General features: G+C 41.1%; 1 protein-coding gene across 4 annotated transcripts in view; it reads left to right on the top strand.

Moving 5' to 3' along the window:
- Positions 1 to 25,370, top strand: part of Kng2 (kininogen 2) — a 43,250-nt gene extending 17,880 nt beyond the window's left edge. Inside the window, exons 5-11 of one of the 4 annotated variants that reach the window (NM_001102409.1) lie at positions 7,183 to 7,290; positions 10,607 to 10,691; positions 11,236 to 11,408; positions 13,904 to 14,011; positions 14,113 to 14,199; positions 22,897 to 22,977; positions 25,154 to 25,370. In NM_001102409.1, the coding sequence (NP_001095879.1) occupies positions 7,183 to 7,290; positions 10,607 to 10,691; positions 11,236 to 11,408; positions 13,904 to 14,011; positions 14,113 to 14,199; positions 22,897 to 22,977; positions 25,154 to 25,252 (741 nt within the window). In that variant the 3' untranslated portion in view covers positions 25,253 to 25,370. Of the gene's footprint in view, positions 1 to 7,182; positions 7,291 to 10,606; positions 10,692 to 11,235; positions 11,409 to 13,903; positions 14,012 to 14,112; positions 14,200 to 22,896; positions 23,888 to 25,153 lie in introns of those variants that run through there. The other 3 variants (NM_001102410.1, XM_006522324.1, NM_201375.2) reach the window with 3 other exon arrangements.
- Positions 25,371 to 25,709: the final 339 nt, after the last annotated feature.

Below are 25,709 nucleotides of genomic sequence, written 5' to 3'. Positions count from 1 at the left end.
CTCCCCTACCCACCCACTCCCACTTCTTGGCCCTGGCGTTCCCCTGTACTGAGGCATATAAAGTTTGCAAGACCAATGGGCCTTTCTTTCCAATGATGGCCGACTAGGCCATTTTCTGATACATATGCAGCTAGAGACACGAGCTCTGGGGGGGGGGGGGGGGTTACTGGTTAGTTTATATTGTCATTCCACCTATAGGGTTGCAGACCCGTTTAGCTCCTTGGGTACTTTCTCTAGCTCCTCCATTGGGGGCCCTGTGATCCATCCAATAGCTTCTGTGTTTGCTAGGCCCCAGCATAGTTTCATCAGAGACAGCTGTATCAGGGTCCTTTCAGCAAAATCTTGCTAGTGTTTGTAATGGTGTCATTGTTTGGAGGCTGATTATGGGATGGATCCCCAAGTATGGCAGTCTCTAGATGGTCCATCCTTTTGTCTCAGTTCTAAACTTTGTGTCTGTAACTCCTTCCATGGGTGTTTTGTTCCCAGTTCTAAGAAGGCGCAAAGTGTCCACACTTTGGTCTTCGTTCTTCTTCAGTTTCATGTGTTTTGCAAATTGTATCTTATATCTCACTATACTAAGTTTCTGGGCTAATATCCACTTATCAGTGAGTACATATCATGTGAGTACTTTTGGATTGGGTTATCTCACTCAGGATGATGCCCTCCAGGTCCATCCATTTGCCTAGAAATTTCATAAATTCATTCTTATTAATAGCTGAGTAGTACTCCATTCTGTAAATGTACCATATTTTCTGTATCCATTCCTCTGTTGAGAGGCATCTGGGTTCTTTCCAGCTTCTGGCTATTATAAATAAGGCTGCTATGAGCATAGTGGAGCATATGTCTTTCTTACTAGTTGGAACAGATTCTGGATATATGTCCAGTAGTGGTATTGCAGGATCCTCCGGTAGTATGTCCAATTTTCTGAGGAACCGCCAGACTGATTTCCAGAGTGGTTGTACAAGCTTGCAATCCCACCAACAATGGAGGAATATTCCTCTTTCTCCACATCTTTGCCAGAATCTGCTGTCACCTGAATTTTTGATCTTAGCCATTCTGACTGGTGTGAGATGGAATCTCAGGGTTGTTTTGATTTGCATTTCCCTGATGATTAAGGATGCTGAACATTTTTTTTCAGGTGCTTCTCAGCCATTCGGTATTCCTCAGGTGAGAATTCTTTGTTTAGCTCTGAGCCCCATTTTTTAATGGGGTTATTTGATTTTCTGGAGTCCACCTTCTTGAGTTTTTTATATATATTGGATATTAGTCCCCTATCTGATTTAGGATAGGTAAAGATACTTTCCCAATCTGTTGGTGGCCTTTTTGTCTTATTGACGGTGTCTTTTGCCTTGCAGAAGCTTTGCAGTTTCATGAGGTCCCATTTGTTAATTCTCAATCTTACAGCACAAGCAATTGCTGTTCTATTCAGGAATTTTTCTCCTGTGCCCATATCTTTGAGGTTGTCCCTCACTTTCTCCTCTATAAGTTTCAGTGTCTCTGGTTTTATGTGGAGTTCCTTGATCCACTTAGATTTGACCTTAGTATAAGGAGATAGGAATGGGTCAATTCACATTGACCATGATAACCACCAGTTGTGCCAGCACTATTTGTTGAAAATGCTGTCTTTCTTCCACTGGATGGCTTTAGCTCCCTTGTCAAAGATCAAGTGACCATAGGTGTGTGGGTTCATTTCTGGGTCTTCAATTCTATTCCATTGGTCTACTTGTCTGTCACTATATCAGTACCATGCAGTTTTTATCACAATTGCTCTATAGTAAAGCTTTAGGTCAGGCATGGTGATTCCACCAGAGGTTCTTTTATCCTTGAGAAGAGTTTTTGCTCTCCTAAGTTTTTTGTTATTCCAGATGAATTTGCAGATTGCTCTTTCTAATTCATTGAAGAATTGAGTTGGAATTTTGATGGGGATTACATTGAATCTGTAGATTGCTTTTGGCAAGATAGCCATTTTTACAATGTTGATCCTGCCAATCCATGAACAGGGGAGATCTTTCCATCTTCTGAGATCTTCTTTAATTTCTTTCTTCAGAGACTTGAAGTTCTTATCATACAGATATTTCACTTCCTTAGTTAGAGTCACACCAAGGTATTTTATATTATTTGTGACTATTGAGAAGGGTGTTGTTTTCCTAATTTCTTTCTCAGCCTGTTTATTCTTTGTGTAGAGAAAGGCCATTGACTTGTTTGAGTTAATTTTATATCCAGATACTTCACTGAAGCTGTTTATCAGGTCTAGGAGTTCTCTGGTGGAATTTTTAGGGTCACTTATATATACTAACATATCATCAAAAAGTGATATTTTGACTTCATCTTTTCCAATTTGTATTCCCTTGATCTCCTTTTGTTGTCGAATTGCTCTGGCTAGGACTTCAAGTACTATGTTGAATAGGTAGGGAGAAAGTGGGCAGCCTTTTCTAGTCCCTGATTTTAGTGGGATTGCTTCCAGCTTCTCACCATTTACTTTGATGTTGGCTACTGGTTTGCTGTAGATTGCTTTTATCATGTTTAGGTATAGGCATTGAATTCCTGATCTTTCCAAGACTTTTATCATGAATGGGTGTTGGATCTTGTCAAATGTTTTCTCCCCATCTAATGAGATGATATTGGGGTTTTTGTCATTGAGTTTGTTTATATAATGGATTACGTTGATGGATTTCTGTATATTAAACCATCCCTGCATCCCTGGAATAAAACCTACTTGGTCAAGATGGATGATTGTTTTAATGTGTTCTTGGATTCGGTTAGCGAGAATTTTATTGAGTATTTTTGCATCAATATTCATAAGGGAAATTGGTCTGAAGTTCTCTTTGTTGGATCTTTCTGTGGTTTAGGTATCAGAGTAATTGTGGCTTCATAGAATGAATTGGGTAGAGTACCTTTTGCTTCTATTTTGTGGAATAGTTTGTGAAGAACTGGAATTAGGTCTTTTTTGAAGGTCTGATAGAACTCTGCACTAAACCCATCTGGTCCTGGGCTTTTCTTGGTTGGGAGACTATTAATGACTGCTTCTATTTCTTTAGGGGATATAGGACTGTTTAGATCATTAACCTGATCCTTATTTTACTTTGGTACCTAATATCTGTCTAGAAATTTGTCCATTTCATCCAGGTTTCCAGTTTTGTTCAGTATAGCCTTTTGTAGAAGGATCTGATGGTGTTTTGGATTTCTTCAGGATCTGTTGTTATGTCTCCCTTTTCATTTCTGATTTTGTTAATTAGGATGCTGTCCCTGTGCCCTCTAGTGAGTCTGGCTAAGGGTTTTTCTATCTTGTTGATTTTCTCAAAGAATCAGCTCCTCATTTGGTTGATTCTTTGAATAGTTCTTCTTGTTTCCACTTGGTTGATTTTGCCCCTGAGTTTGATTATTTCCTGCAGTCTACTCCTCTTGGGTGAATTTGCTTCCTTTTGTTCTAAAGCTTTTAGGTGTGTTGTCAAGCTGCTAGTGTGTGCTCTCTCTAGTTTCTTTTTGGAGGCACTCAGAGCTATGAGTTTCCCTCTTAGAAATGCTTTCCTTGTGTCCCATAAGTTTGGTTATGTTGTGGCTTCATTTTCATTAAACTCTAAAAAGTCTTTAATTTCTTTCTTTATTCTTTCCTTGACCAAGGTATCATTGAGAAGAGTGTTGTTCAGTTTCCACATGAATGTTGGCTTTCTATTATTTATGTTGTTATTGAAGATCAGCCTTAGTCCATGGTGATCTGTTAGGATGCATGGGACAATTTCAATATTTTTGTATATATTGAGGCCTGTTTTGTGACCAATTATATGGTCAATTTTGGAGAAGGTACCATGAGGTGCTGAGAAGAAGGTATATCCTTTTGTTTTAGGATAAAATGTTCTGTAGATATCTGTTAAATCCATTTGTTTCATAACTTCTGTTAGTTTCACTGTGTCCCTGTGATCTGTCCATTGATGAAAGTAGTGTGTTGAAGTCTCCCATTATAATTGTGTGAGGTGCAATGTGTGCTTTGAGCTTTACTAAAGTTTCTTTAATGAATGTGGCTACCCTTGCATTTGGAGCATAGATATTCAGAATTGAGAGTTCCTCTTGGAAGATTTTACCTTTGATGAGTATGAAATATCCCTCCTTGTCTTTTTTGATAACTTTGGGTTGGAAATTGTTGTGTCCAGCCAGCCGACCACATGTTTGGGTTCTAGACTGGAAAGGCATTTTGGAAACCTGGAAGAGAAGAAGGGCTAGGCTGCAAGAGATAAGGAAGGAACCAAGACAAGGCTCTGCTAAAGGTTCAATTTTACTATTTTGACACTCCTTTATGAAGGAAGGGGTAGGGGCCCGATTCCTGCCAAATAATCTAGGAGTAAGGTTTTAGGTGAACTCGTGATGGCTCCGGAACAGGAAAGAGGCAGGCTCCAGCAGTGGGTGTGGCAGAACAATTGAGCGGCAAGCTCTACCTCTGAGCAAGCAGGTTTCAGGCTGGGGGAGGGGAGAGTACATCTCCTCCCTGTTGTTAATAAAATTAAAATTAAAATTAAAAAAAAAAAAAGAAAAGGCTGGCCTGAAGCATAAAATTTATCTATGCTCAATAGTTTTGCCTGAATTTTTAGGGTTAAAGAAAAAACCTGTCTCTGTGGAATTTTCTAACTTTTCTTATGGTAAACCGTGTCTGGATAAGACTGTCCTTTCTGTCCTAGTAAACAACTAACAGAATAGCCCTGGACTGTAGGCTCTGACTTTATAATGCTAATTAGTACTGAATAGGTAACTTCCTAGTTGAATTTTCAGTAGGGCATTGGATCCCTGGAGAAGGTTGACTGTAAGAATTTGAAATGTACTTAATTATGAATAACACTGAGTGGGTATTCCTCCGCATTTTTGGATGACAGGCGGGGAACAGGGAGAAGGGGTATGACCGGCTCCTTAGTACAAGGCCAATTGGCTTTTTTAGGGTGGGGGGCTGTGAAGGGCTTGACCTTCTAACAGTACTGTCTCCAACCTCCCTCCCCCCCTATTAATTAAGTTTAATAAGGCCATGCTTAACTGAGATGATCAAATGATTTTTATTAGATATTAGAATGGCTACTCCAGCGTGTTTCTTCAGACCATTTGCTTGGAAAATTGTTTTCCAGCCTTTCATTCTGAGGTAATGTCTGTCTTTTTCCCTGAGATGGGTTTTCTGTAAGCAGCAAAATGTTGGGTCCTGTTTGTGTAGCCAGTCTGTTAATCTATGTCTTTTTATTGGGGAATTGAATCCATTGATATTAAGAGATATTAAGGAAAAGTAATTGTTGCTTCCTATTATTTTTGTTGTTAGAGTTGGCATTCTGTTTTTGTGGCTGTCTTCTTTTTGGTTTGTTGAAGGATTACTTTCTTGCTTTTTCTAGGGCGTGGTTTCCTTCCTTGTATTGGTTTTTTTCTGTTAATATCCTTTGAAGGGCTGGATTCGTGGAAAGATAATGTGTGAATTTGGTTTTGTCATGGAATACTTTGGTTTCTCCATCTATGGTAATTGAGAGTTTGGCTGGGTATAGTAGCCTTGGCTGGCATTTATGTTCTCTTAGTGTCTGTATAATATCTGTCTAGGATCTTCTGGCTTTCATAGTTTCTGGTGAAAAGTCTGGTGTAAATCTGATAGGCCTGCCTTTATATGTTACTTGACCTTTTTCCCTTACTGCTTTTAATATTCTATCTTTATTAAGTGCATTTGTTGTTTTGATTATTATGTGTTGGGAGGAATTTCTTTTCTGGTCCAGTCTATTTGGAGTTCTGTAGGCTTCTTGTATGTTCATGGACATCTCTTTCTTTAGGTTTGGGAAGTTTCTTCTATTATTTTGTTGAAGATATTTGCTGGCCCTTTAAGTTGAAAATCTTCATTCTTATCTACTCCTATTATCCATAGGTTTGGTCTTCTCATTGTGTCCTGGATTTCCTGGATGTTTTGAGTTAGGATCTTTTTGCATTTTGCATTTTCTTTGATTGTTGTGCCGATGTTCTCTATGGAGTCTTCTGCACCTGAGATTCTCTCTTCCATCTCTTGTATTTTGTTGCTGATGCTGGCATCTATGGTTCCAGATTTATTTCCTAGGGTTTCTATCTCCAGTGTTCCCTCACTTTGGGTTTTCTTTATTGTGTCTACTTCCCTTTTTAAGTCTAGTATGGTTTTGTTCATTTCCATCACCTGTTTGGATGTGTTTTCCTGTTTTTCTTTAAGGACTTGTAACTCTTTAGCAGTGTTCTCCTGTATTTCTTTAAGTAAGTTATTAAAGTCCTTCTTGATGTCCTCTACCATCATCATGAGATATGCTTTGAAATCCGGGTCTAGCTTTTCAGATGTGTTGGGGTGCCCAGGACTTGGCAAGGTGAGAGTGCTGCCTTCTGATGATGGTGAGTGGTCTTGGTTTCTGTTAGTAAGATTCCTACGTTTGCCCTTCACCATCTGGTATTCTCTGGAGTTAGTTGTTATAGTTGTCTCTGGTTAGAGCTTGTTCCTCTCGTGATCCTGTTAGCCTCTGTCAGCAGACCTGGGAGACTAGCTCTCTTCTGAGTTTCAGTGGTCAGAGCACTCTTTGCAAGCAAGCTCTCCTCTTGCAGGGAACATGCTCAGATATCTGGTGTTTGAACCTGCCTCCTGGCAGAAGTTGTGTTCCACTCACCAGAGGTCCTAAGATCGAGTGGAGAGTCTTCTGGGGACCTTGGGGGTATCTGCTGACTCCGTGCCCAAGGTGACCCGGTGCTGGCACCGACTGGAAGGGACTTGTGACCCTGGTCAGGCCAGGTTTTCTGAATTTCAGTTTCTTAAGAATTCCTCAATTTAGACTAAGTGTCTATTTTTTTTTTTTTTTACTTCAACTTGCTCCTTTGTGTGTTGTGTATTTTACCCACTTGCATTCATGTATATCTTATATGATATTAAAGATATATATTATATGCACTTATAGTATATATGCATATAACTTTACATTAGCAGTTACTTTGAAGTGTCATGGAGTAGTTGTATGTGTCTCTGTGTGTGTACGTGTGTGTGTACGTGTGTCTGTCACAATACTCAACACTTGCTCAGTGATGCTATTGCCCAGTAATAATGAAGGTTTGTACTTCTTGAACACTTGTATCCAATTCAATGTTTAAATACATTTATATTTTTTGTTCACTGTGAGTAATGTTCAACCTGTGGTTCAAGTACTCATTCAATCTAACTCATTTTAGGTGGTGGGTGGCCTGAATTTTGACATTATCTACACAATTGTGCAAACAAATTGTTCAAAGGAGCGTTTTCCTTCCCTCCGTGGAGACTGTGTGGCACTTCCCAATGGTGTAAGTAGCAGACATTTAATGATTGTCTTTCACAGTTTGCTGACATTGTTCCAGGACTGTCTAACTCCGTCACTTGACACCAAGATGTCACTTAATAGTTCACACTCAGGTCCACCCCAGAATCTTAGGACCTAAGTTGCTGGCCAAGGCATCCAAGTGTGTCACACTACATATCTCCATCCTGTCAGAGATTAGGTATGGGATTTGTCATGGTGATGGGTTGTCAGTCTCCTGGCCTCCTCCTCCTCCATGTGTGCTCCATGTTCACATAGGGTCCTCTGTGTCCCAGCTTCTTCCTGCAAACTCCCCTGTGGTGCTTCCTCACCCTCCCTCTTCTCCTGTCATCTAATAAATGCATCCTGGGAATCCTCTCCTGCTGTGCATGACATCTTGTCATTGAAGAGATGTCAGTGGCTGTTCTGTGGCCAATGAATGCCAAGGAGACCAAGGAAGTAACCTTCCTGGAATATTATTGTAGATGTTTCTTTAATCTAGTATCTCTGCTTTGACAGTTTTATGTCATGAGGGAAAAGTGGGAAATCACTTTTTTAGACCACACTTTGCTAATTTTCACGGTAAAGCATTGCAGACAAATGTTATATGCATCCTTAGGAAATGGTTATGCAAGATACAGCAGTTCATAGATTATGAATACTGCTTCCTGAACCTCTTGTGACATTAGCAAAGCATTGTAATAGGTTAAGGACAATAAAAAAAATTAGGACACAAATTCTACTCACAGGAGCAATGAAAAAAGGAGGATTAGGCGTTCAAGATCATCTTTAACTGCTCAGTGGGTTTGAGGCCTTCATTGGTTTGAAAAGCTGCTGTTTCAGAAAAAAAACCAAAACGACCTAAATAAATGAAGGAAGATGGGGAGGAAACAGGAGGCTGGGTGTGGTGACACACACCTTTACCAGTACTGCAAAAGCAGCAGATGTCAATGAGTTCAAGAGCAGTCTGCTCTACAAACCGAGTTCTAGGCCTTCTAGGGATGCATAGGGAGACAATGCTGTCTCAAAATTTATTTTAGATTTAAATTTTTAAAAAAGGAAGGAAGGCAGGGAAACTGTGTATACAGAGTCAGGCAAATATACAATGTCAAGTAATATAAATATAAAAGTGATAGAAAATAAATGTGTTATAATTCAGAACACTGTTAACCTTCAGGAAGAGTTCTGGGTGTTGTTTTTTTGATTTTGCATACCTTTTGGGATTTCTTTAATACTTCTCAGATATCCTACTTAATCATGCATGGACTTATAGCTGTAGAAAGAGTCATAAAAGACCCTACCAAGAAAGACCCAAAATGAAAGGAAATATTTGTGAATCATCTGCCCTTTAAGGGCTTAATGTGAAGATCATGTTCAATTCCAGAACCCGACACCGAAAGACAGACCACTTCTAAAATGGGCAAAGGATTGAACAGACAGCTCCAGATTTTCAGGTAGCCAATTAGCACATGAGGAGATCCACAGGACCACCAGCCATCAGGCAATGCAAATGCAAGCAGAATGGTTCTAATCCCCCAGAGGGATTCGTGCATCTTCCCTTCATGTTTATCCAAAGAAGTGTTGTTGGAATTTTTCAGTGATTTTTCTTTTGAAAGTTGTGATTATCTTATTTAATTTTTTTTACATTTACTTATTTCATGTATATGGGCTTTTTGCCTACGTATATGATCTCTGGACTTTGTACATGCAATGTCCACAGAGGCTGGGAAGGGCATCAGATCCCTTGCACTGAAGTTGTAGGTGGTTGTGAGTTGCTGTGGGGTGCTGAGAATCAAACCACAGACCTCGGTAAGAACAGTCACTGCTCTGAATCTCTGAGCCAGTTCTCCAGTCCTTTGATTATTTTTCATGCTCTACTTTTTATTCACCTAAGAATTTTTCCTAGTCATTAGAAATCTTAGTAAACTTTAATAATGACTCTGTAAAAATATTCCAGCAAGGACACCACAGATTACCACAGCACCCCTACCTTTGGATACCTTGGTTTATTGGTTTTTTTGATAATTAATAACTTAGCACACAATTTTTTTTCATTTTTGTTGGATATTTTAATTATTTACATTTCAATGTTATCCCCCTTTCCAGTTTCCTCTCCACAAGTTCCCCATCCCATCCCCCACCCCCTGCCTGTATGAGGTTGCTCCCCCACCTGCCCACCCACTCCTGTCTTAGCAACTTAGCATTCCCTTACCTTGGGTCTTTGAGCCTCCACAGCACCAAGAGACTTCTTTCCTAGTGATGCCCCTAAAGCAATCCTCCCTAGCAAACATTTTTTTTCCTTCAGAATAGGGTCTCAAATTTACAAATGATAAACATAGTTATTAAAATCTTTTAAATGTCATTTATTCATTAGTTGTTTGCTTAAATAAACAATTTAAATTCTATTGCATTAAAATTCAGTATTTTATATAGCTAAATATATTTTAGTTTCTTAATAATTTAATGTGTTTATTTTGTTGAAATATTTTTATAAGTATAGAAGTTTATGGGTTGAATTTATGGATGAGTAAGTATATATTCTTTGCCCATTCTTTGTGTGTGTGGTATGTGCAAGTATGTATGTGTGTGTGTGTGCTCACCTGTGCAGATACCTGTGAAGACCATATGCTCAGCTGCCTCTAAAACAACACAAAGCAAAAGTTGAAGCCAGGGAAGAGATATCTCAGTCAGTAAAGGACTTGTCTTTGGATCTCTCTCTCTCTCCCATGTAGACATCTAGAATCCTAGCATCAGGGAGACAGAGACAAGACTCCTGGGCTCACTTGACAGTGGCCTACTGGAATTAGTGAGCTCAGGGTTTAATGAGAGATCCTGTCTCATAAAGTACGGTGGAGTGTCTGGAGAGTTGGCTTGTATAGGGAAGCCCTGCTCCTTCCGAGGACTTGAGTTTGGCTTCCAGCACCTACATCCCAAATCTGGAAGCTCACAACCTCCTGTAACTCCAGCTTTAAGAGATTCAACACCCTGTTTTAGCTTCCATGGGCACCTGCACTTGTGTACGTGTACATGTATACACACACACACACACACACACACACACACACACACACACACACACACACGAGTAACCCAATTATTTAGTCATTCCCTGTGCAGTGGACAATCCAATTTCCTTCCCCTCTGTGTTTCTGCCTTAGCATGGATAGCATGGCTATCTGTGTTTCTCATTTTCTCCTTTGCTTTCAGCTTTTATTCCTCTTTCTTCCTTTTCCTGATGCAATGATTTGTAAAGTAGACTGTCTTTTACTTTTGCTAGTTGTTTGCTTTTACAATGATTTATGTTTATAACTTTGAACCACCAGGATGGTGGTGAGTGTAGAGGTAATGCTTTCCTGGATACTGATAACAAAATTGAGGACTTCACGCAGAGCTGTGACCTTCATCCAGGTGAGAAAGCCCACATGGAGACAGAGGACGTGGCAGGGCCTCCTTCTTACTAAGCTGCACTGTGTCTGTTTGGGGACTCTAAGCTAGCCATTGGACAATCATTCCTTTATGTTCATAATCACTTTCCTCAAAGTTAAATATTTCTCTATAGTTTATATAAAAAATGGGAAATTTTAAACTGGGTGTGGTCGCATACCTGTAACTGTGCCAGTCAGGACACTGAAAAGCAGGGGATCAGAAGTTTTAGGTCAACATCTACATGGAGAATTCAAGGCTGGCTTGGGACATATAATGCCCTGTATCAGTGTGTAAAAATACAAGCAATTATAGCATATGGGTGAACATGGGCAAACACGCTTCCCTAAACATCTGATCTCCCAAAGAACAAGGAGAAGTGGACTGTCTCAGGACCAGTATTCCCTTAATCCTGTTCTGCTTACCTCACACCCTGTATAAATGAGAATGCAGAAGTTGTGTGTGACAGGAGAGAAGCCAGACTACACTTTGGGTGTACCTACTGACTTTAAATCTGATTTCTTCTCAGGAGATGATTTGGTAGAAGCGCTTCCCAAGCCTTGCCCTGGCTGCCCCAGGGACATACCTGTAGACAGCCCAGAGCTGAAGGAGGTGCTTGGTCATTCCATTGCACAGCTAAATACAGAGAATGACCATCCTTTCTATTTCAAGATTGACACCGTGAAAAAAGCAACATCACAGGTCTGTACATAGGAAAATGGGAGTTTGTATCCTATGTATAGATCAATTGGTAGGTGATATGACCCCTGTTCTTGACTCTGGTGGGGAAAACAGGACTTGGCAACAGGATTTGGTGGCTTAAATTCCAAGTCCCAACTGTGCTGCATGCTTGAGTGTCTTTGTTGGGCGAGTATCTTGCCACAAGTTCTAGATCACCTTGAACTACATCTAGCAAGAGCCTGTCTTAATACACACATACACACACACACACACAGAGGACATTCACTCTTGTTGCATGTTCTTTCTCCCTTTGTTTGCTGTGTCCTATTGATGCACTCTATCAATAAAGGCTGTTTGCCTTTATCTGGAGTCAGAGGCTCAGCTCTACCATCACCTCTATCCTTGGTGACTCTGTGTGACTATTAAAATCTCATCTCTTGTGGCACCATCTGTAAAGTGAGTAGCTGTATTAGAAAAGGGAAAATCTCCAACAGCACTGGCATCTATACTTAGAACGTTAAAGGACAGATTCCAACCTAAAGACTAGCTTCTCTGGATAAGCTTAATTAAGCTAAACTACACTAAGGTAAACTAAGCTAAGCTGAGAGTAGATAAGAAATGTTATCAAGACAGAAGCAAGCTGCTGTGGAGGCTGACATAAGCTTCTAAATATGGTAAGAAATAGGCTTAGTATTTCTAGGAATCTAACAAGCGCCTTCATATGTGAACAAAGTCATTGTTGTTTTCATTCTAAAAGCAAAAGACACGGTAAACTGTCCAACTGATCAGCAGGGCCAGTGATGGCTCAGATGGTAAAGGTGTTTAACACTGGCCTGATGGCCAGAATCCTATCCCTGGATAGGAGAAAACTGATTGCACAGAGTTGTTGTCTGACTTCCACACACATGCCATGGCATGTACTCCCCCAAACCCACACATACAGACACACCCACCCACAAATGGCTACTACTACTAATACCAAGATACACAATATGGGACTGAGTAAATGAAGCCAAGCAGAACCTTACTGTTGAATGTCAGGCAAAACGGAAAGACATCTTTGTAAAGAGTGTTTGATGAGGGACAGTCTCCTGCTTTAGTAACTGCCTGTTAGTTTGTTTCCTATGTGCTGATTGACAGTTTTATTCCCTTGGCATTTAATTTCTGTAATTCTTTGTTTGTTTATTTGTTTGTTTGTTTTTATTTTGTTTCTTGTTTTGTTCTTTTGGTTTTTTTAGATAATCAGCTTTAATATAAAACATTAATTTTTATCTGTAATTCTTTATTAATTCTGCATATCAGTTGTTGTCTGAAGTGTAACTGGCCATGATGGTTGTTCCTCTGCTGGGTAGAGACTTTGTATTTTCATGCAGTCCCATCTGTTGATACCTGGGGCTGGTTCCTACCTGTGCTTTTGGTCTTCCTGTCTGTTTTTGCGCCAGTCGCAGGCTGTCTCTGTCACTATGGCTCTATAGTATAATTTGAGGTCAAGTACTATAATACCTTCAGCATTGTCTTACTCCTTAGGACGGATTTGGCCATTTGGTCTTTTGTGGTTTCATATAAATTCATGTATTTTTTCTAAGCCTATGACATATGACATGGGAATTTTTATAGGTATTGCATTAATTCTGTATATTAATTGTGGTAGTACAAACATTTTCACACTATTAATTTTGCCTATCCAGGACCATGCATAATATTTCCATTGTCTAGTATCTTCTGTAATTTCCTTTGCCTATATGTAGACGTTTTACTGTAGAGAATTTTATTGTAATAGTCTTTGAATCATTTGGTTAGATATGTTCCTAACTACTTTTGAAAAATTTTTTTAGAAAGTATCTCACTATACAGTCCAGACTGACTTGAAATTCACTCTCTAGACCAGGCTGGCCATGAACTCACAAAGATCTACCTTCCTCTGCCTCCCCAGTGCTGGGATTACAGGCATGTTCCACCAACAACTGGTTTGTTTAAAGATTTAAGAGGTTACTTAATCTTAAAAATATATGAAAAGTAATAGATAATCTAAATATTTTCCTAACTGGATAATTTAAACTACACACGGATTTTCTGATTCAGTATTTAGCAGAGAGACAACAAAAAATATTTCAAGAAAATATTTTAAGTGTTTCTTCTCATACCTCAGATTGTAGTAAAATTTAAGCCCTTGAGTTACTTGGTAGGTGTGGTTTATAGCTTATGAACTTTTAAATTAGTACGTGAATATTAAAGTGAAAGGTTACCCTGTATTTCTTTTACTCAGTGAAGTAAGCTGACCCAACTAATACCCAGAAATCTTAGATATACATACAAACAAAACGTTGTATCAGATATGTGCACCTTGTAGAGAATTTTGTACTTGTAGTCACACTACAAGGACAGTGTAACTTTCTAAGATGGTCAGGAAATATTTAAAATTTCCAGATTCTAACTTTGACCACACTGAAGTAAAAAAGTGCAATTTGTTATGGAAATCCTCATTAAATATTTGTCTTGTACTATTAACTTTACAGGTGGTAGCAGGAACTAATTATGTTATTGAGTTCATAGCCAGAGAAACCAAATGTTCCAAGGAAAGTAACACAGAGCTGACAGAAGATTGTGAGATCAAGCACCTTGGAGTGAGTAGCACTGTCCCTGTGTGACACTCTAAGGTCACTTGCTCATGGGCCTCATGACTAATGCTGATTTATTTTCTCTTGTCTTCTGTTTTCATGATTAGCAAAGTCTCGACTGCAATGCTAACGTGTACATGAGACCTTGGGAGAACAAAGTCATCCCGACTGTGAAATGCCAAGCATTAGATAAGGTAGGATTGGAGTATTGTCAGCTTGGGGTCAGTTCTGTCTATTCCAAAAAGCAATATTGAACATGAATCATTACTGAAATAACTGGGGGAGGGGCTGCTCTTTTAAACCCGTAAGAAGTTGTACATATCTATGCTGATCTTGTGTTTTATGGCTGGGAAAGAAAACAGGTAACCATTCAGTCACTTAGCTCATTGTCAGCGTTCCCTGCCTGGTAGTGAGGAGAAGACCAGGGCACTATCACGAGCCACACGACTCCAAGATACACCCGAGTCCTTAGCACTACTGTGTGCTGGGTTCTGCTCTGTGCATTAAAGTACTGAAGTATTGAAGTACTGTGCACTGAAGTACTTGCATTGAAGTATTGAAGAAACATGGATTCACTCCCCTTCCATAGTTAAATGAATACCAAAATGCACTTTAAAACAGTCGTCAAGGGGTCCACACATGATTCAAATCTGAGAGGCAACACTCTGCATCGTCTTTTTAAGAATCAATGTGCCTAGGGCATCATTACTTTTTTTTTCTTTATTATGTGTTTATTTTTTTTAATTAGGTATTTTCCTCATTTACATTTCCAATGCTATCCCAAAAGTCCCCCCATACCCTCCCACCCACTCCTCTACCCACCCCCTCCACTTTTTGGCCCTGCCGTTCCCCTGTACTGGGGCATATAAAGTTTGCAAGTCCAATGGGCCTCTCTTTCCAGTGATGGCCGACTAGGCCATATTTTGATACATATGCAGCTAGAGTCAAGAGCTCCGGGGTACTGGTTAGTTCATAATGTTGTTCTACCTATAGGGTTGCAGATCCCTTTAGCTCCTTGGCTACTTTCTCTAGCTCCTCCATTGGGAGCCCTGTGATCCATCCAAAGGCTGACTGTGAGCATACACTTCTGTGTTTGCTAGGCCCCTGCATAGTCTCACAAGACACAGGTATATCTGGGTCCTTTCAGCAAAATCTTTCTAGTATATGCAATGGTGTCAGCGTTTGGAGGCTGATTATGGGATGGAACCCTGGATATGGCAGGCTCTAGAGGGTCCATCCTTTTGACACAGCTCAAAGCTTTGTCTCTGTAACTCCTTCCATGGGTGTTTTGTTCCCAATTCTAAGAAGGGGCAAAGTGTCCACACTTTGGTCTTCATTCTTCTTGAATTTCATGCGTTTAGCAAATTGTATCCTATATCTTGGGTATCCTAAGTTTCTGGGCTAATATCCACTTATCAGTGAGTACATATTGTGTGAGTTCCTTTGTGATTGGGTTACCTCACTCAGGATGATACCCTCCAGCTCCATCATTTGCCTAGGAATTTCATAAAATCCTTCTTTTTAATAGCTGAGTAGTACTCCATTGTGTAAAACCATATTTTCTGTATCCATTCCTCTGTTGAGGGGCATCTGGGTTCTTTCCAGCTTCTGGCTATTATAAATAAGGCTGCTATGAACATAGTGGAGCATGTGTCCTTCTTACCGGTTGGAACATCTTCTGGATATATGCCCAGGAGAGGTATTGCAGAATCCTCCGGTAGTACTATATCCAGTTTTCTGAGGAACCGCCAGACTGATTTCCAGAGTGGTTGTACAAGCTTGCAATCCCACCAACAATAGAGGAGTGTTCCTCTTTCTCCACATCCTTGCCAGCATCTGCTGTCACCTGAAGTTTTGATCTTATCCATTCTGACTAGTGTGAGATTGAATCTCAGGGTTGTTTTGATTTGCATTTCTCTGATGATTAAGGATGCTGAACATTTTTTCAGGTGCTTCTCAGCCATTCAGTATTCCTCGGGTGAGAATTATTTGTTTAGCTCTGAGCTCCATTTTTTAATGGGGTTATTTGATTTACTAGAGTCCACCTTCTTGAGTTCTTTATATATATATTGGATATTAGTCCCCTATATGATTTAGGATAGGTAAAGATCCTTTCCCAATCTGTTGGTGGCCTTTTTGTCTTATTGACAGTGTCTTTTGCCTTACAGAAGCTTTGCAGTTTTATGAGGTCCCATTTGTTGATTCTTGATCTTATAGCACAAGCCATTACTGTTCTATTCAGGAATTTTTCTCCTGTGCCCATATTTTCGAGGGTTTTCCCTACTTTCTCCTCAGTAAGTTTCAGTGTCTCTGGTTTTATGTGGAGTTCCTTAAAACACTTAGATTTGACCTTAGTCCAAGGAGATAGGAATGGATCAATTCGCATTCTTCTACATGATAACCACCAGTTATGCCAGCACCATTTATTGAAGATGCTGTCTCTTTTCCATCGGATGGTTTTTGCTCCCTTGTCAAAGATCAAGTGACCATAGGTGTGTGGATTCATTTCTGGGTCTTCAATTCTATTCCATTGGTCTACTTGTCTGTTGCTATACCAGTATCATGCAGTTTTTTATCACAATTGCTCTGTACTACAGCTTTAGGTCAGGCATGGTGATTCCACCAGAGGTTCTTTTATCCTTGAGAAGAGTTTTTGCTATCCTAGATTTTTTGTTATTCCAGATGAATTTGCAGATTCCCCTTTCTAACTCGTTGAAGAATTTAATTGGAATTTTGATGAGGATTGCATTGAATCTGTAGATTGCTTTTGGCAAGATAGCCATTTTTACTATATTGATCCTGCCAATCCATGAGCATGGGAGATCTTTCCATCTTCTAGATCTTCTTTAATTTCTTTCTTCAGAGAGTTGAAGCTCTTATCATACAGATCTTTGACTTCCTTAGTTATAGTCACGCCAAGGTATTTTATATTATTTGTGACTATTGAGAAGGGTGTTGTTTTCCTAATTTCTTTCTCAGCCTGTTTATTCTTTGTGTAGAGAAAGGCCATTGACTTGTTTGAGTTAATTTTATATCCAGCTACTTCACTGAAGCTGTTTATCAGGTCTAGGAGTTCTCTGGTGGAATTTTTAGGGTCACTTATATATACTAACATATCATCTGCAAAAAGTGATATTTTGACTTCTTCTTTTCCAATTTGTATCCCCTTGATCTCCTTTTGTTGTCTAATTGCTCTGGCTAGGACTTCAAGTACTATGTTGAATAGGTAGGGAGAAAGTGGGCAGCCTTGTCTAGTCCCTGATTTTAGTGGGATTGCTTCCAGCTTCTCACCATTTACTTTGATGTTGGCTACTGGTTTGCTGTAGATTGCTTTTATCATGTTTAGGTATGGGCCTTGAATTCCTGATCTTTCCAAGACTTTTATCATGAATGGGTGTTGGATTTTGTCAAATGCTTTTTCTGCCTCTAATGAGATGATCATGTGGTTTTTGTCTTTGAGTTTGTTTATATACTGGATTACGTTGATGGATTTCCATATATTGAACCATCCCTGCATCCCTGGGATGAAACCTACTTGGTCAGGATGGATGATTGTTTTGATGTGTTCTTGGATTCAGTTAGCGAGAACTTTATTGAGGATTTTTGCATCGATATTCATAAGGGAAATTGGTTGAAGTTCTCTATCTTTGTTGGGTCTTTTTGTGGTTTAGGTATCAGAGTAATTGTGGCTTTATAGAATGAGTTAGGTAGAGTACCTTCTACTTCTATTTTGTGGAATAGTTTGTGAAGAACCGGGATTAGATCTTCTTGAAGGTCTGATAGAACTCTGCACTAAACCCATCTGGTCCTGGGCTTTTCTTGGTTGGGAGACTATTAATGACTGCTTCTATTTCTTTAGGGGATATAGGACTCTTTAGATCATTGACCTGATCTTGATTTAACTTTGGTACCTGGTATCTGTCTAGAAACTTGTCCATTTCATCCAGGTTCTCCAGTTTTGTTCAGTATAGCCTTTTGTAGAAGGATCTGATGGTGTTTTGGATTTCTTCAGGATCTGTTGTTATGTCTCCCTTTTCATTTCTGATTTTGTTAATCAGAATGCTTTCCCTGTGCCCTCTAGTGAGTCTGGCTATGGTTTTGTCTATGTTGTTGATTTTCTCAAAGAACAAGCTCCTCCTTTGGTTGATTCTTTGAATAGTTCTTTTTGTTTCCACTTGGTTGATTTTGCCCCTGAGTTTGATTATTTCCTGCAGTCTACTCCTCTTGGGTGAATTTGCTTCCTTTTGTTCTAGAGCTTTTACGTGTGTTGTCAAGCTGCTAATGTGTGCTCTCTCTAGTTTATTTTTGGAGGCACTCAGGGCTATGAGTTTTCCTCTTAGAAATGCTTTCCTTGTGCCCCATAAGTTTGGGTATGTTGTGGCTTCATTTTCATTAAACTCCAAAAAGTCCTTAATTTCTTTCTTTATTCCTTCCTTGACCAAGGTATCACTGAGGAGAGTGTTGTTCAATTTCCATATGAATGTTGGCTATTATTTATTTTGTTATTGAAGATCAGCCTTAGTCCATGGTGATCTGATAGGATGCATGGGACGATTTCAATATTTTTATACCTGTTGAGGCTTGTTTTGTGTCCAATTATGTGGTAAATTTTGGAGAAGGTACCATGAGGTGCTGAGAAGAAGGTATATCCTTTTGTTTTAGGATAAAATGTTCTGTAGATATCTGTTAAATCCATTTGTTTCATAACTTCTGTTAATTTCACTGTGTCCCTGTTTAGTTTCTGTTTCCATGATCTGTCCATTGGTGAAAGTGGTGTGTTGAAGTACCCCACTATTATCGTGTGAGGTGCAATGTGTGCTTTAAGCTTTAGTAAAGTTTCTTTAATGAATGTGGCTACCCTTGTATTTGGAGCATAGATATTCAGAATTGAGAGTTCCTCTTGGAAGATTTTACCTTTGATAAGTATGAAGTGCCCCTCCTTGTCTTTTTTGATGACCTTTATTAGATATTAGAATGGCTACTCCAGCTTGTTTCTTCAGACCATTTGCTTGGAAAATTGTTTTCCAGCCTTTCATTCTGAGGTAGTTTTTATCTTTTCCCCTGAGATGGGTTTTCTCTAAGCAGCAAAATATTGGGTCCTGTTTGTGTAGCCAGTCTATTAGTCTATATATTTTTATTGGGGAGTTGAGTCCATTGATATTAAGAGATATTAAGGAAAAGTAATTGTTGCTTCCTATTGTTTTTGTTGTTAAAGTTGGCATTTTGTTCTTGTGGCTGTCTTATTTTAGGTTTGTTTAGGGATTATCTTCTTGCTTTTTCTAGGATGTGGTTTCCATCCTTGTATTGGTTTTTTTCTGTTATTATCCTTTGACGGGCTGGATTCGTGGAAAGATAATGTGTGAATTTGTTTCTGTTGTGGAATACTTTTGTTTCTCCATCTAAGGTTATTGAAAGTTTGGCTGGGTATAGTATCCTGGGTTGGCATTTGTGTTCTCTTAGTGTCTGTATAACATCTGTCCAAGCTCTTCTTGCTTTCATAGTCTCTGGTGAAAAATCTGGTGTAATTCTGATAGGCTTGCCTTTGTATGTTACTTGACCGTTTTCCCTTACTGCTTTTAATATTCTATCTTTATTTAGTGCATTTGTTGTTCTGATTATTATGTGTCGGGAGGAATTTCTTTTCTGGTCCAGTCTATTTGGAGTTCTGTAGGCTTCTTGTATGTTCATGGGCATCTCTTTCTTTAGGTTTGGGAAGTTTTCTTCTATAATTTTGTTGAAGATATTTGCCGGTCCTTTGAGTTGAAAATCTTCATTCTCATCTACTCCTATTATCCGTAGGTTTGGTCTTCTCATTGTGTCCTGGATTTCCTGGATGTTTTGAGTTAGGATCTTTTTGTGTTTTGTACTTTCTTTGATTGTTGTGCCGATGTTCTCTATGGAATCTTCTGCACCTGAGATTCTCTCTTCCATCTCTTGTATTCTGTTGCTGATGCTCGCATCTATGGTTCCAGATTTCTTTCCTAGGGTTTCTATCTGCAGTGTTGCCTCACTTTGGGTTTTCTTTATTTCGTCTACTTCCCTTTTTAGGTGTTGGATAGTTTTATTCAATTCCATCACCTGTTTGGTCGTGTTTTCCTGTAATTCTTTAAGGGATTTTTGTGTTTCCTCTTTAAGATCTTCTACCAGTTTAGCAGTGTTGTCCTGTATTTCTTTGAGTGAGTTATTAAGGTCCTTCTTGATGTCCTCTACCATCATCATGAGATATGCTTTTAGATCCAGGTCTGGCTTTTCAGGTGTGTTGGGGTGCCCTGGACTGGGCGATGTGGGAGTGCTGGTTTCTGGTCATGGTGAGTGGTCTTGGTTTCTGTTAGTAAGATTCTTACATTTACCTTTCGCCATCTGATAATCTCTGGAGTTAGTTGATTTAGTTGTCTCTGGATAGAGCTTGTTCCTCAGGTGATTCTGTTAGCCTTTATCAGCAGACCTGGGAGACTAGATCTCTCCTCTGAGTTTCAGTGGTCAGAGCACTCTCTGCAGGCAAGCTCTCCTCTTACAGGGAAGGTGCACAGATATCTGGTGTTAGGACCTCCCTCATGGTCGAAGACGAAGGCCCAAAACAGGGCCTATCCCGAGGCTGAGTTGCTTTGGCCCATCCCAGAAGCTGTTAGCTTCTCTATTCTACACTCTCACCTGTGCAGAATACTCTCTGAGGAGTCCTGTGCAGAATACTCTCGGCAGGGTCCTGGAAGTAAGATGTCTGCCGCAGATGCTCAGGCAAAGTGCTCCCGGGTCAGGCGGACCCCTTTCCTCTGGCTGGGAAAGTAGCCGGATGTCTGGGACCCGAAAAGGGGGCTTCCTTAGAAGCTCTGTGGCTCCCGTTTGTCCTAGAAGCTGTTAGCCACTGTATTCCGCACACTCACCTGTGCAGAATACTCTCGGCGGGGTCCTGGAACCAAGATATCTGCTGCAGATGCTCAGGCAATGCGCTCCCAGGCCGGGCAGACCCCTATCCTCTGGTCGGGAAAGTGGCCGGATGTCTGGGGCCTGTGCAGAATACTCTTGGCGGGGTTTGGAACCAAGATGTCTGCTGCCAATGCTCAGGCAAAGCGCTCCCGGGTCGGGCGAACCCCTATCCTCTGGCGGGGAAAGTGGCCGGATGTCTGGGGCCTGTGCAGAATACTCTTGGCGGGGTTTGGAACCAAGATGTCTGCTGCCAATGCTCAGGCAAAGCGCTCCCGGGTCGGGCGAACCCCTATCCTCTGGCGGGGAAAGTGGCCGGATGTCTGGGGCCTGTGCAGAATACTCTCCTATGTGTTTATTTTTTATCCTCCCTAAAATGAGGACAGAAAATTGGCTTGTTTTGTTTACTATTCCATATCTTCATCAGCAGCTGTGCATTGCTGGTCCTCTGTCAGTTCATTCATTGAGTGAAAGAATGAAGGTGGTCTCAGATTGCAGATGATCAGTCCATGTACCCAGAATGCACTGGGGCTTCATTACTTACCAATGATGGGATGCTAAGACTTGAAGTGCTCTGAGGCTCCAGAGTGAATCACTTCACTAAGTCCCTCATCCCAGGCTCTGCACAGCAAACTCCTTGCACATTCTCATCAGTCCCTAGGGCCCTGGGAGGCAGGTGCTGTGGTTTTATTTTGCAGCAAAGTGGACTTAGTGTGTAGAGTGTTGAGTGTTGGTCAACTCTGAGCCCTCCCTTTCCATCATGATCCTGACAACTAAAAGACATGTGACTCCGAAGTCTGAGTACTTTCATATCTGAGCACAAGCCTCAACTGTGCCCTTTCCACCTTGGTAAAAGGGGAGGTAGAGCATATTCAGAAAGCCACACCTCTGTGCAGATTGCCACCTCTCCTTTCTGGTTTAGGTTCTTGTCATTTGTTACTATCTCTAACACATTGTCAAAGGCCTTCCTGTCACGTTTGTGAGCAGGTCCTGTGGTAGCACATCCTGACAAAGTGTAGCTCTAAAGACCTTTAAGGATAATAACAGCAATGGTTGGAACAGAAATGATATCAGTTATCAAAATGAGTACCTGAGAGAGTATGTGCTCAATCAACCCACTCTCCTAAATGAACAAAAACTCTTAGCCTTAGAGTATTATTAAGAAGAATAATCAGGGCAGGACTGAGACTATAACTCAGTGCTACAGTACATGTCCAACATGTTCAAGGTTCTTAGTCCAATCCCTAGGACCACAGACAGAGCCTACAAATTTCAAGAATAAAATAAGTATTGTTAATTTACTTCTCTAGAAAATTAATAATGTTGTGTTTTATAATAAGAATGAGAAAATAGGGATATGTTTGGTTGAGGTCGGGTATGATGTGGGGAAAGGGGTGCTTCTGTGGGCCCATGTTGTGGCATCCTTCACCTTGAGGGACCAGGCACAATATTGTATAGTATAGAATACAGTTTATTTAGGGCATGGGAAGTGGGGTTGAGGGGGTAGTTGAGACAGAGAAAGGAAGAGAGAGAGAGACAGAGAGACAGAGACAGAGAGAGAGACAGAGAGAGGGGGGAGGGGGACGTGGAGGGGGAAAGGGAGAGGGAGTTGAAGAGGGAGTGGGAGAAAAGAGGACTAGGGGCTGGCCCTGAGCACATGGAGAGAGAAGCTGAAAGGGAATGAAAAGAGAGAGGGAAGAGGAAAAGAGAGCAGAAGCAAGAGAAGATGAAAGCAAAAGAGAGAACAGGGAGCAAGCAGCCCCTTTTAAAGTGAGTCGGGCACACGTGGCTGTTGCCAGGTAACTGTGGGGCGGAGCCTCTATTAAATGTCAACAATTATAGTATCTAATATCTGGGAAAGACTCAGCCCATTGTAGTATAAAAAGGCATCATCAGGTGCTTAGTCTCTTCTTCCTTCATCATCAGCCTGGTACTAACATAAGGCATTCATCTTACTATTTCCTCTGTAGACTATTCCTATCCGAAGGAGGCCTCCAGGCTTTTCTCCTTTCCGGTCAGCCAAAGTACAAGAAACAAAAGCAGGAACAACTGTAAGTCCACCCTACATTGTCAGAGAGCAAAAAGAGGGGAATGGCTGGTTGAATGAAAAGCAAATCAAGGCTAAGAATCACAGTGGTCATAAGTATGGTCATGACCATGCACATTGGTCCCCAAGGAGGCATGGCCTTGGCCATGGACACCAGAAACCACATGGCCTTGGTCATGGACATCGACTTAAACTTGATTATCTTAGACACCAAAGGGAAGATGGCAGTGACCATACACACACAGAGGGACATGGTTATGGTCATGGTCATGGTCATGGTCATGGTCATGGTCATAGTCATGGTCTTGGTCATGGTCATGATAAGCAAACAAATAAAGACAAAAGCAGTGTAAAGCAGACTGCCCAGAGAACAGAACCTTTGGCAAGCTCTTCTGAATACAGTACTACATCTACACAGATACAGGAGAGGACAGAAGGGCCCACCTTGACCCCTCCCCGAGCCCAGCCAACTGTTACCTCTTCTGGCTTTCAGGACTCAGATTTCATTGAAGATGTGGTAGCTATCACCCCACCATATGACACTGGGGCCCCTGATGATTTGATCCCTGATATCCATGTACAGCCAGATAGCCTTTCATTTAAGCTGATATCTGATTTTCCAGAAGCAACTTCCCAGAAATGTCCTGGGCGCCCATGGAAGCCAGCTAGCTGGAAGGATCCAAACACAGAAACAACAGAATTTTCTGATTTTGATCTCCTTGATGTTCTTTCTTAACTTACACAGCCTAGGTAGCTTCACAAATGTTCTCCCAGCCTTTCTTTCTACTGCCCAAGCACAAACATTGTGACCTAAGTCATCCAGCCATGGTGATCAGAACAGCCTGTCAATGGGACTTTATAACTCCCTGTGGACTGATTGATAATAAAGCTGCCGTCATTCTGAATCCCTCTGAGCCTGCCTCACACACTTTCTGAACCAATACAGGAAGAAGCCTACCAAAATCCACTGCTCTGGTAAGGAGCAGATAGCTCAAGATGCACGTTAGCATCTGCATACAGAACTGTGGCATCTGTGTCTAGAAAACAAAGAAAACCAAGAGACTGAATGCTGCGCTTATGGATGGGGGAAAATACCAGCAAAGCTTCCAGATGGAGAGAGAGAGAGAGAGAGAGAGAGAGAGAGAGAGAAGAAAGCAGAAACAGGCTTATCAAAGGGATTGACGGGGAGTAATGCATTGACTATGTTTCTCAAGCAGGTGAATTATAGCAAAGAGACTCTCACTTAGTAGCTTGTCCTTGGAATTCCTTTTCTGGGTGAGGCTGTTCCTCACCAGTCTACCCACTAGCTAGTCTCTGCCATAAGGCTTTCAAGCAGGAGCTTTCTGGTAATGCTGCTGAGGTTAGATTAAGCAATCCTTAGTTCTCAGAAGTTCTGAGTCCAGCACTAAGGACAGAAAGTAGAAGGGAGAATATTGAAGAAGGTTTTCTACAGCAACCTTTTATTTCTTCTGACAAAGCAGGTTATGGGATTTGGTGGAAATTTCCTTCTTCCTTTTAGGAGCCAGTTCCTTAGCCTCACCTTAAAAGTGCATCCTCTTTTTTCTGTGACACTGAAGAACATTGATTTTGGAAAAACAGAAAGAGATTGCCTTAGAATGTGAGGAAGGTGTATAGTTTCCAACCCATGCCGTGCTTTTGCCTGGAAAAAAAGATATGACTTTTTGAACCCACTGATAAGTGTTCCATGCTCCACCACACAGCTCCATACCCCTGGTAACCGAGAGACTCTAGGTAAATTCCCTGGTCACTAAACAAAGACCTGAGCCCCAGAAGTGAACCCGTATGGAGGCGGGGGCCCTGACAGGTGTGAGAGGAAAATGGAGTGGGCATAAGAACAGTCAGAATATATGTGGTCAAGGGTCTCCCTTACTGCAGAGTCGCCACAAACTCAGTTTAGAGAAAGCCAAGTGCACTGAAGTGATGTGCACGAATAAGAAATGAGGACGTGGCTCCCCACAGCTACCCCAGCCAGTGGGTGTGTGTCGGGCTGCTGTGGGAAACTGCATTTGAGCCGAGTGTTCCTCTCACTTCAGTCACTGTCTACACTTTAACATGAAGACCCAATGACGCTGGGAAACATTCTCACCCTGAAACCGGCTGCACTGCTTGGCAAAAGTTGAGCAGAAGCAGGAGATTAACAGCAGTTTACTATATTACAGAGGCTCCTACGCGCGTGCGAGTACAAGGGCAGACTCTCAAAGGCAGGGGCAGAGCCAGCGCCTGAGCGTCAGGCAGAATCTTCACAAGTGAAGCAGTAGTCCCAGCAATGACCCAGAGGGAAGGAGCAGAAGAATCCTGAGATGTGTGGAGCGCGGGACCATCGTCTTCATCACCCTGATCCTAGTGGAAATAAAATTCAGAGTTGATGATTTTACAGTGGTCTCCTTTCAGCCATCCCTGACATGAGGCGAATTGGAGCTGTCTCCAAAGCTTGAGTTTGGCCACAGACGCTTATAGTCTCTCTCTGGAACATCCTCTCTAAGGTAGACAGCAATCCTTAGATGGAGCTTCCTTGCCACAGAGGCATGGGTGCCACAGGGAGGCTTAGAGGGTCTCACTTCTGTGAGAACTTTTTCTTTCTGCACCCCATCTCCTGCTCACTAAGCCAATGCTGGGGATAGTTAGACTTGCTTACCAATGTTTCTAAATCTGTGTCATTACCCAACTAGAAAAATAATCTATGTCAATATGATGTCTACCAGCATCTTATCAGAA

This window comes from Mus musculus, chromosome 16 (assembly GCF_000001635.26).
Source record: "Mus musculus strain C57BL/6J chromosome 16, GRCm38.p6 C57BL/6J".
In the NCBI taxonomy this organism is placed as follows: Eukaryota; Metazoa; Chordata; class Mammalia; order Rodentia; family Muridae; genus Mus; species Mus musculus.
The sequence above is the reverse complement of the archived record's forward strand: the minus strand, read 5'-3'. Positions and strand labels throughout refer to the sequence as shown.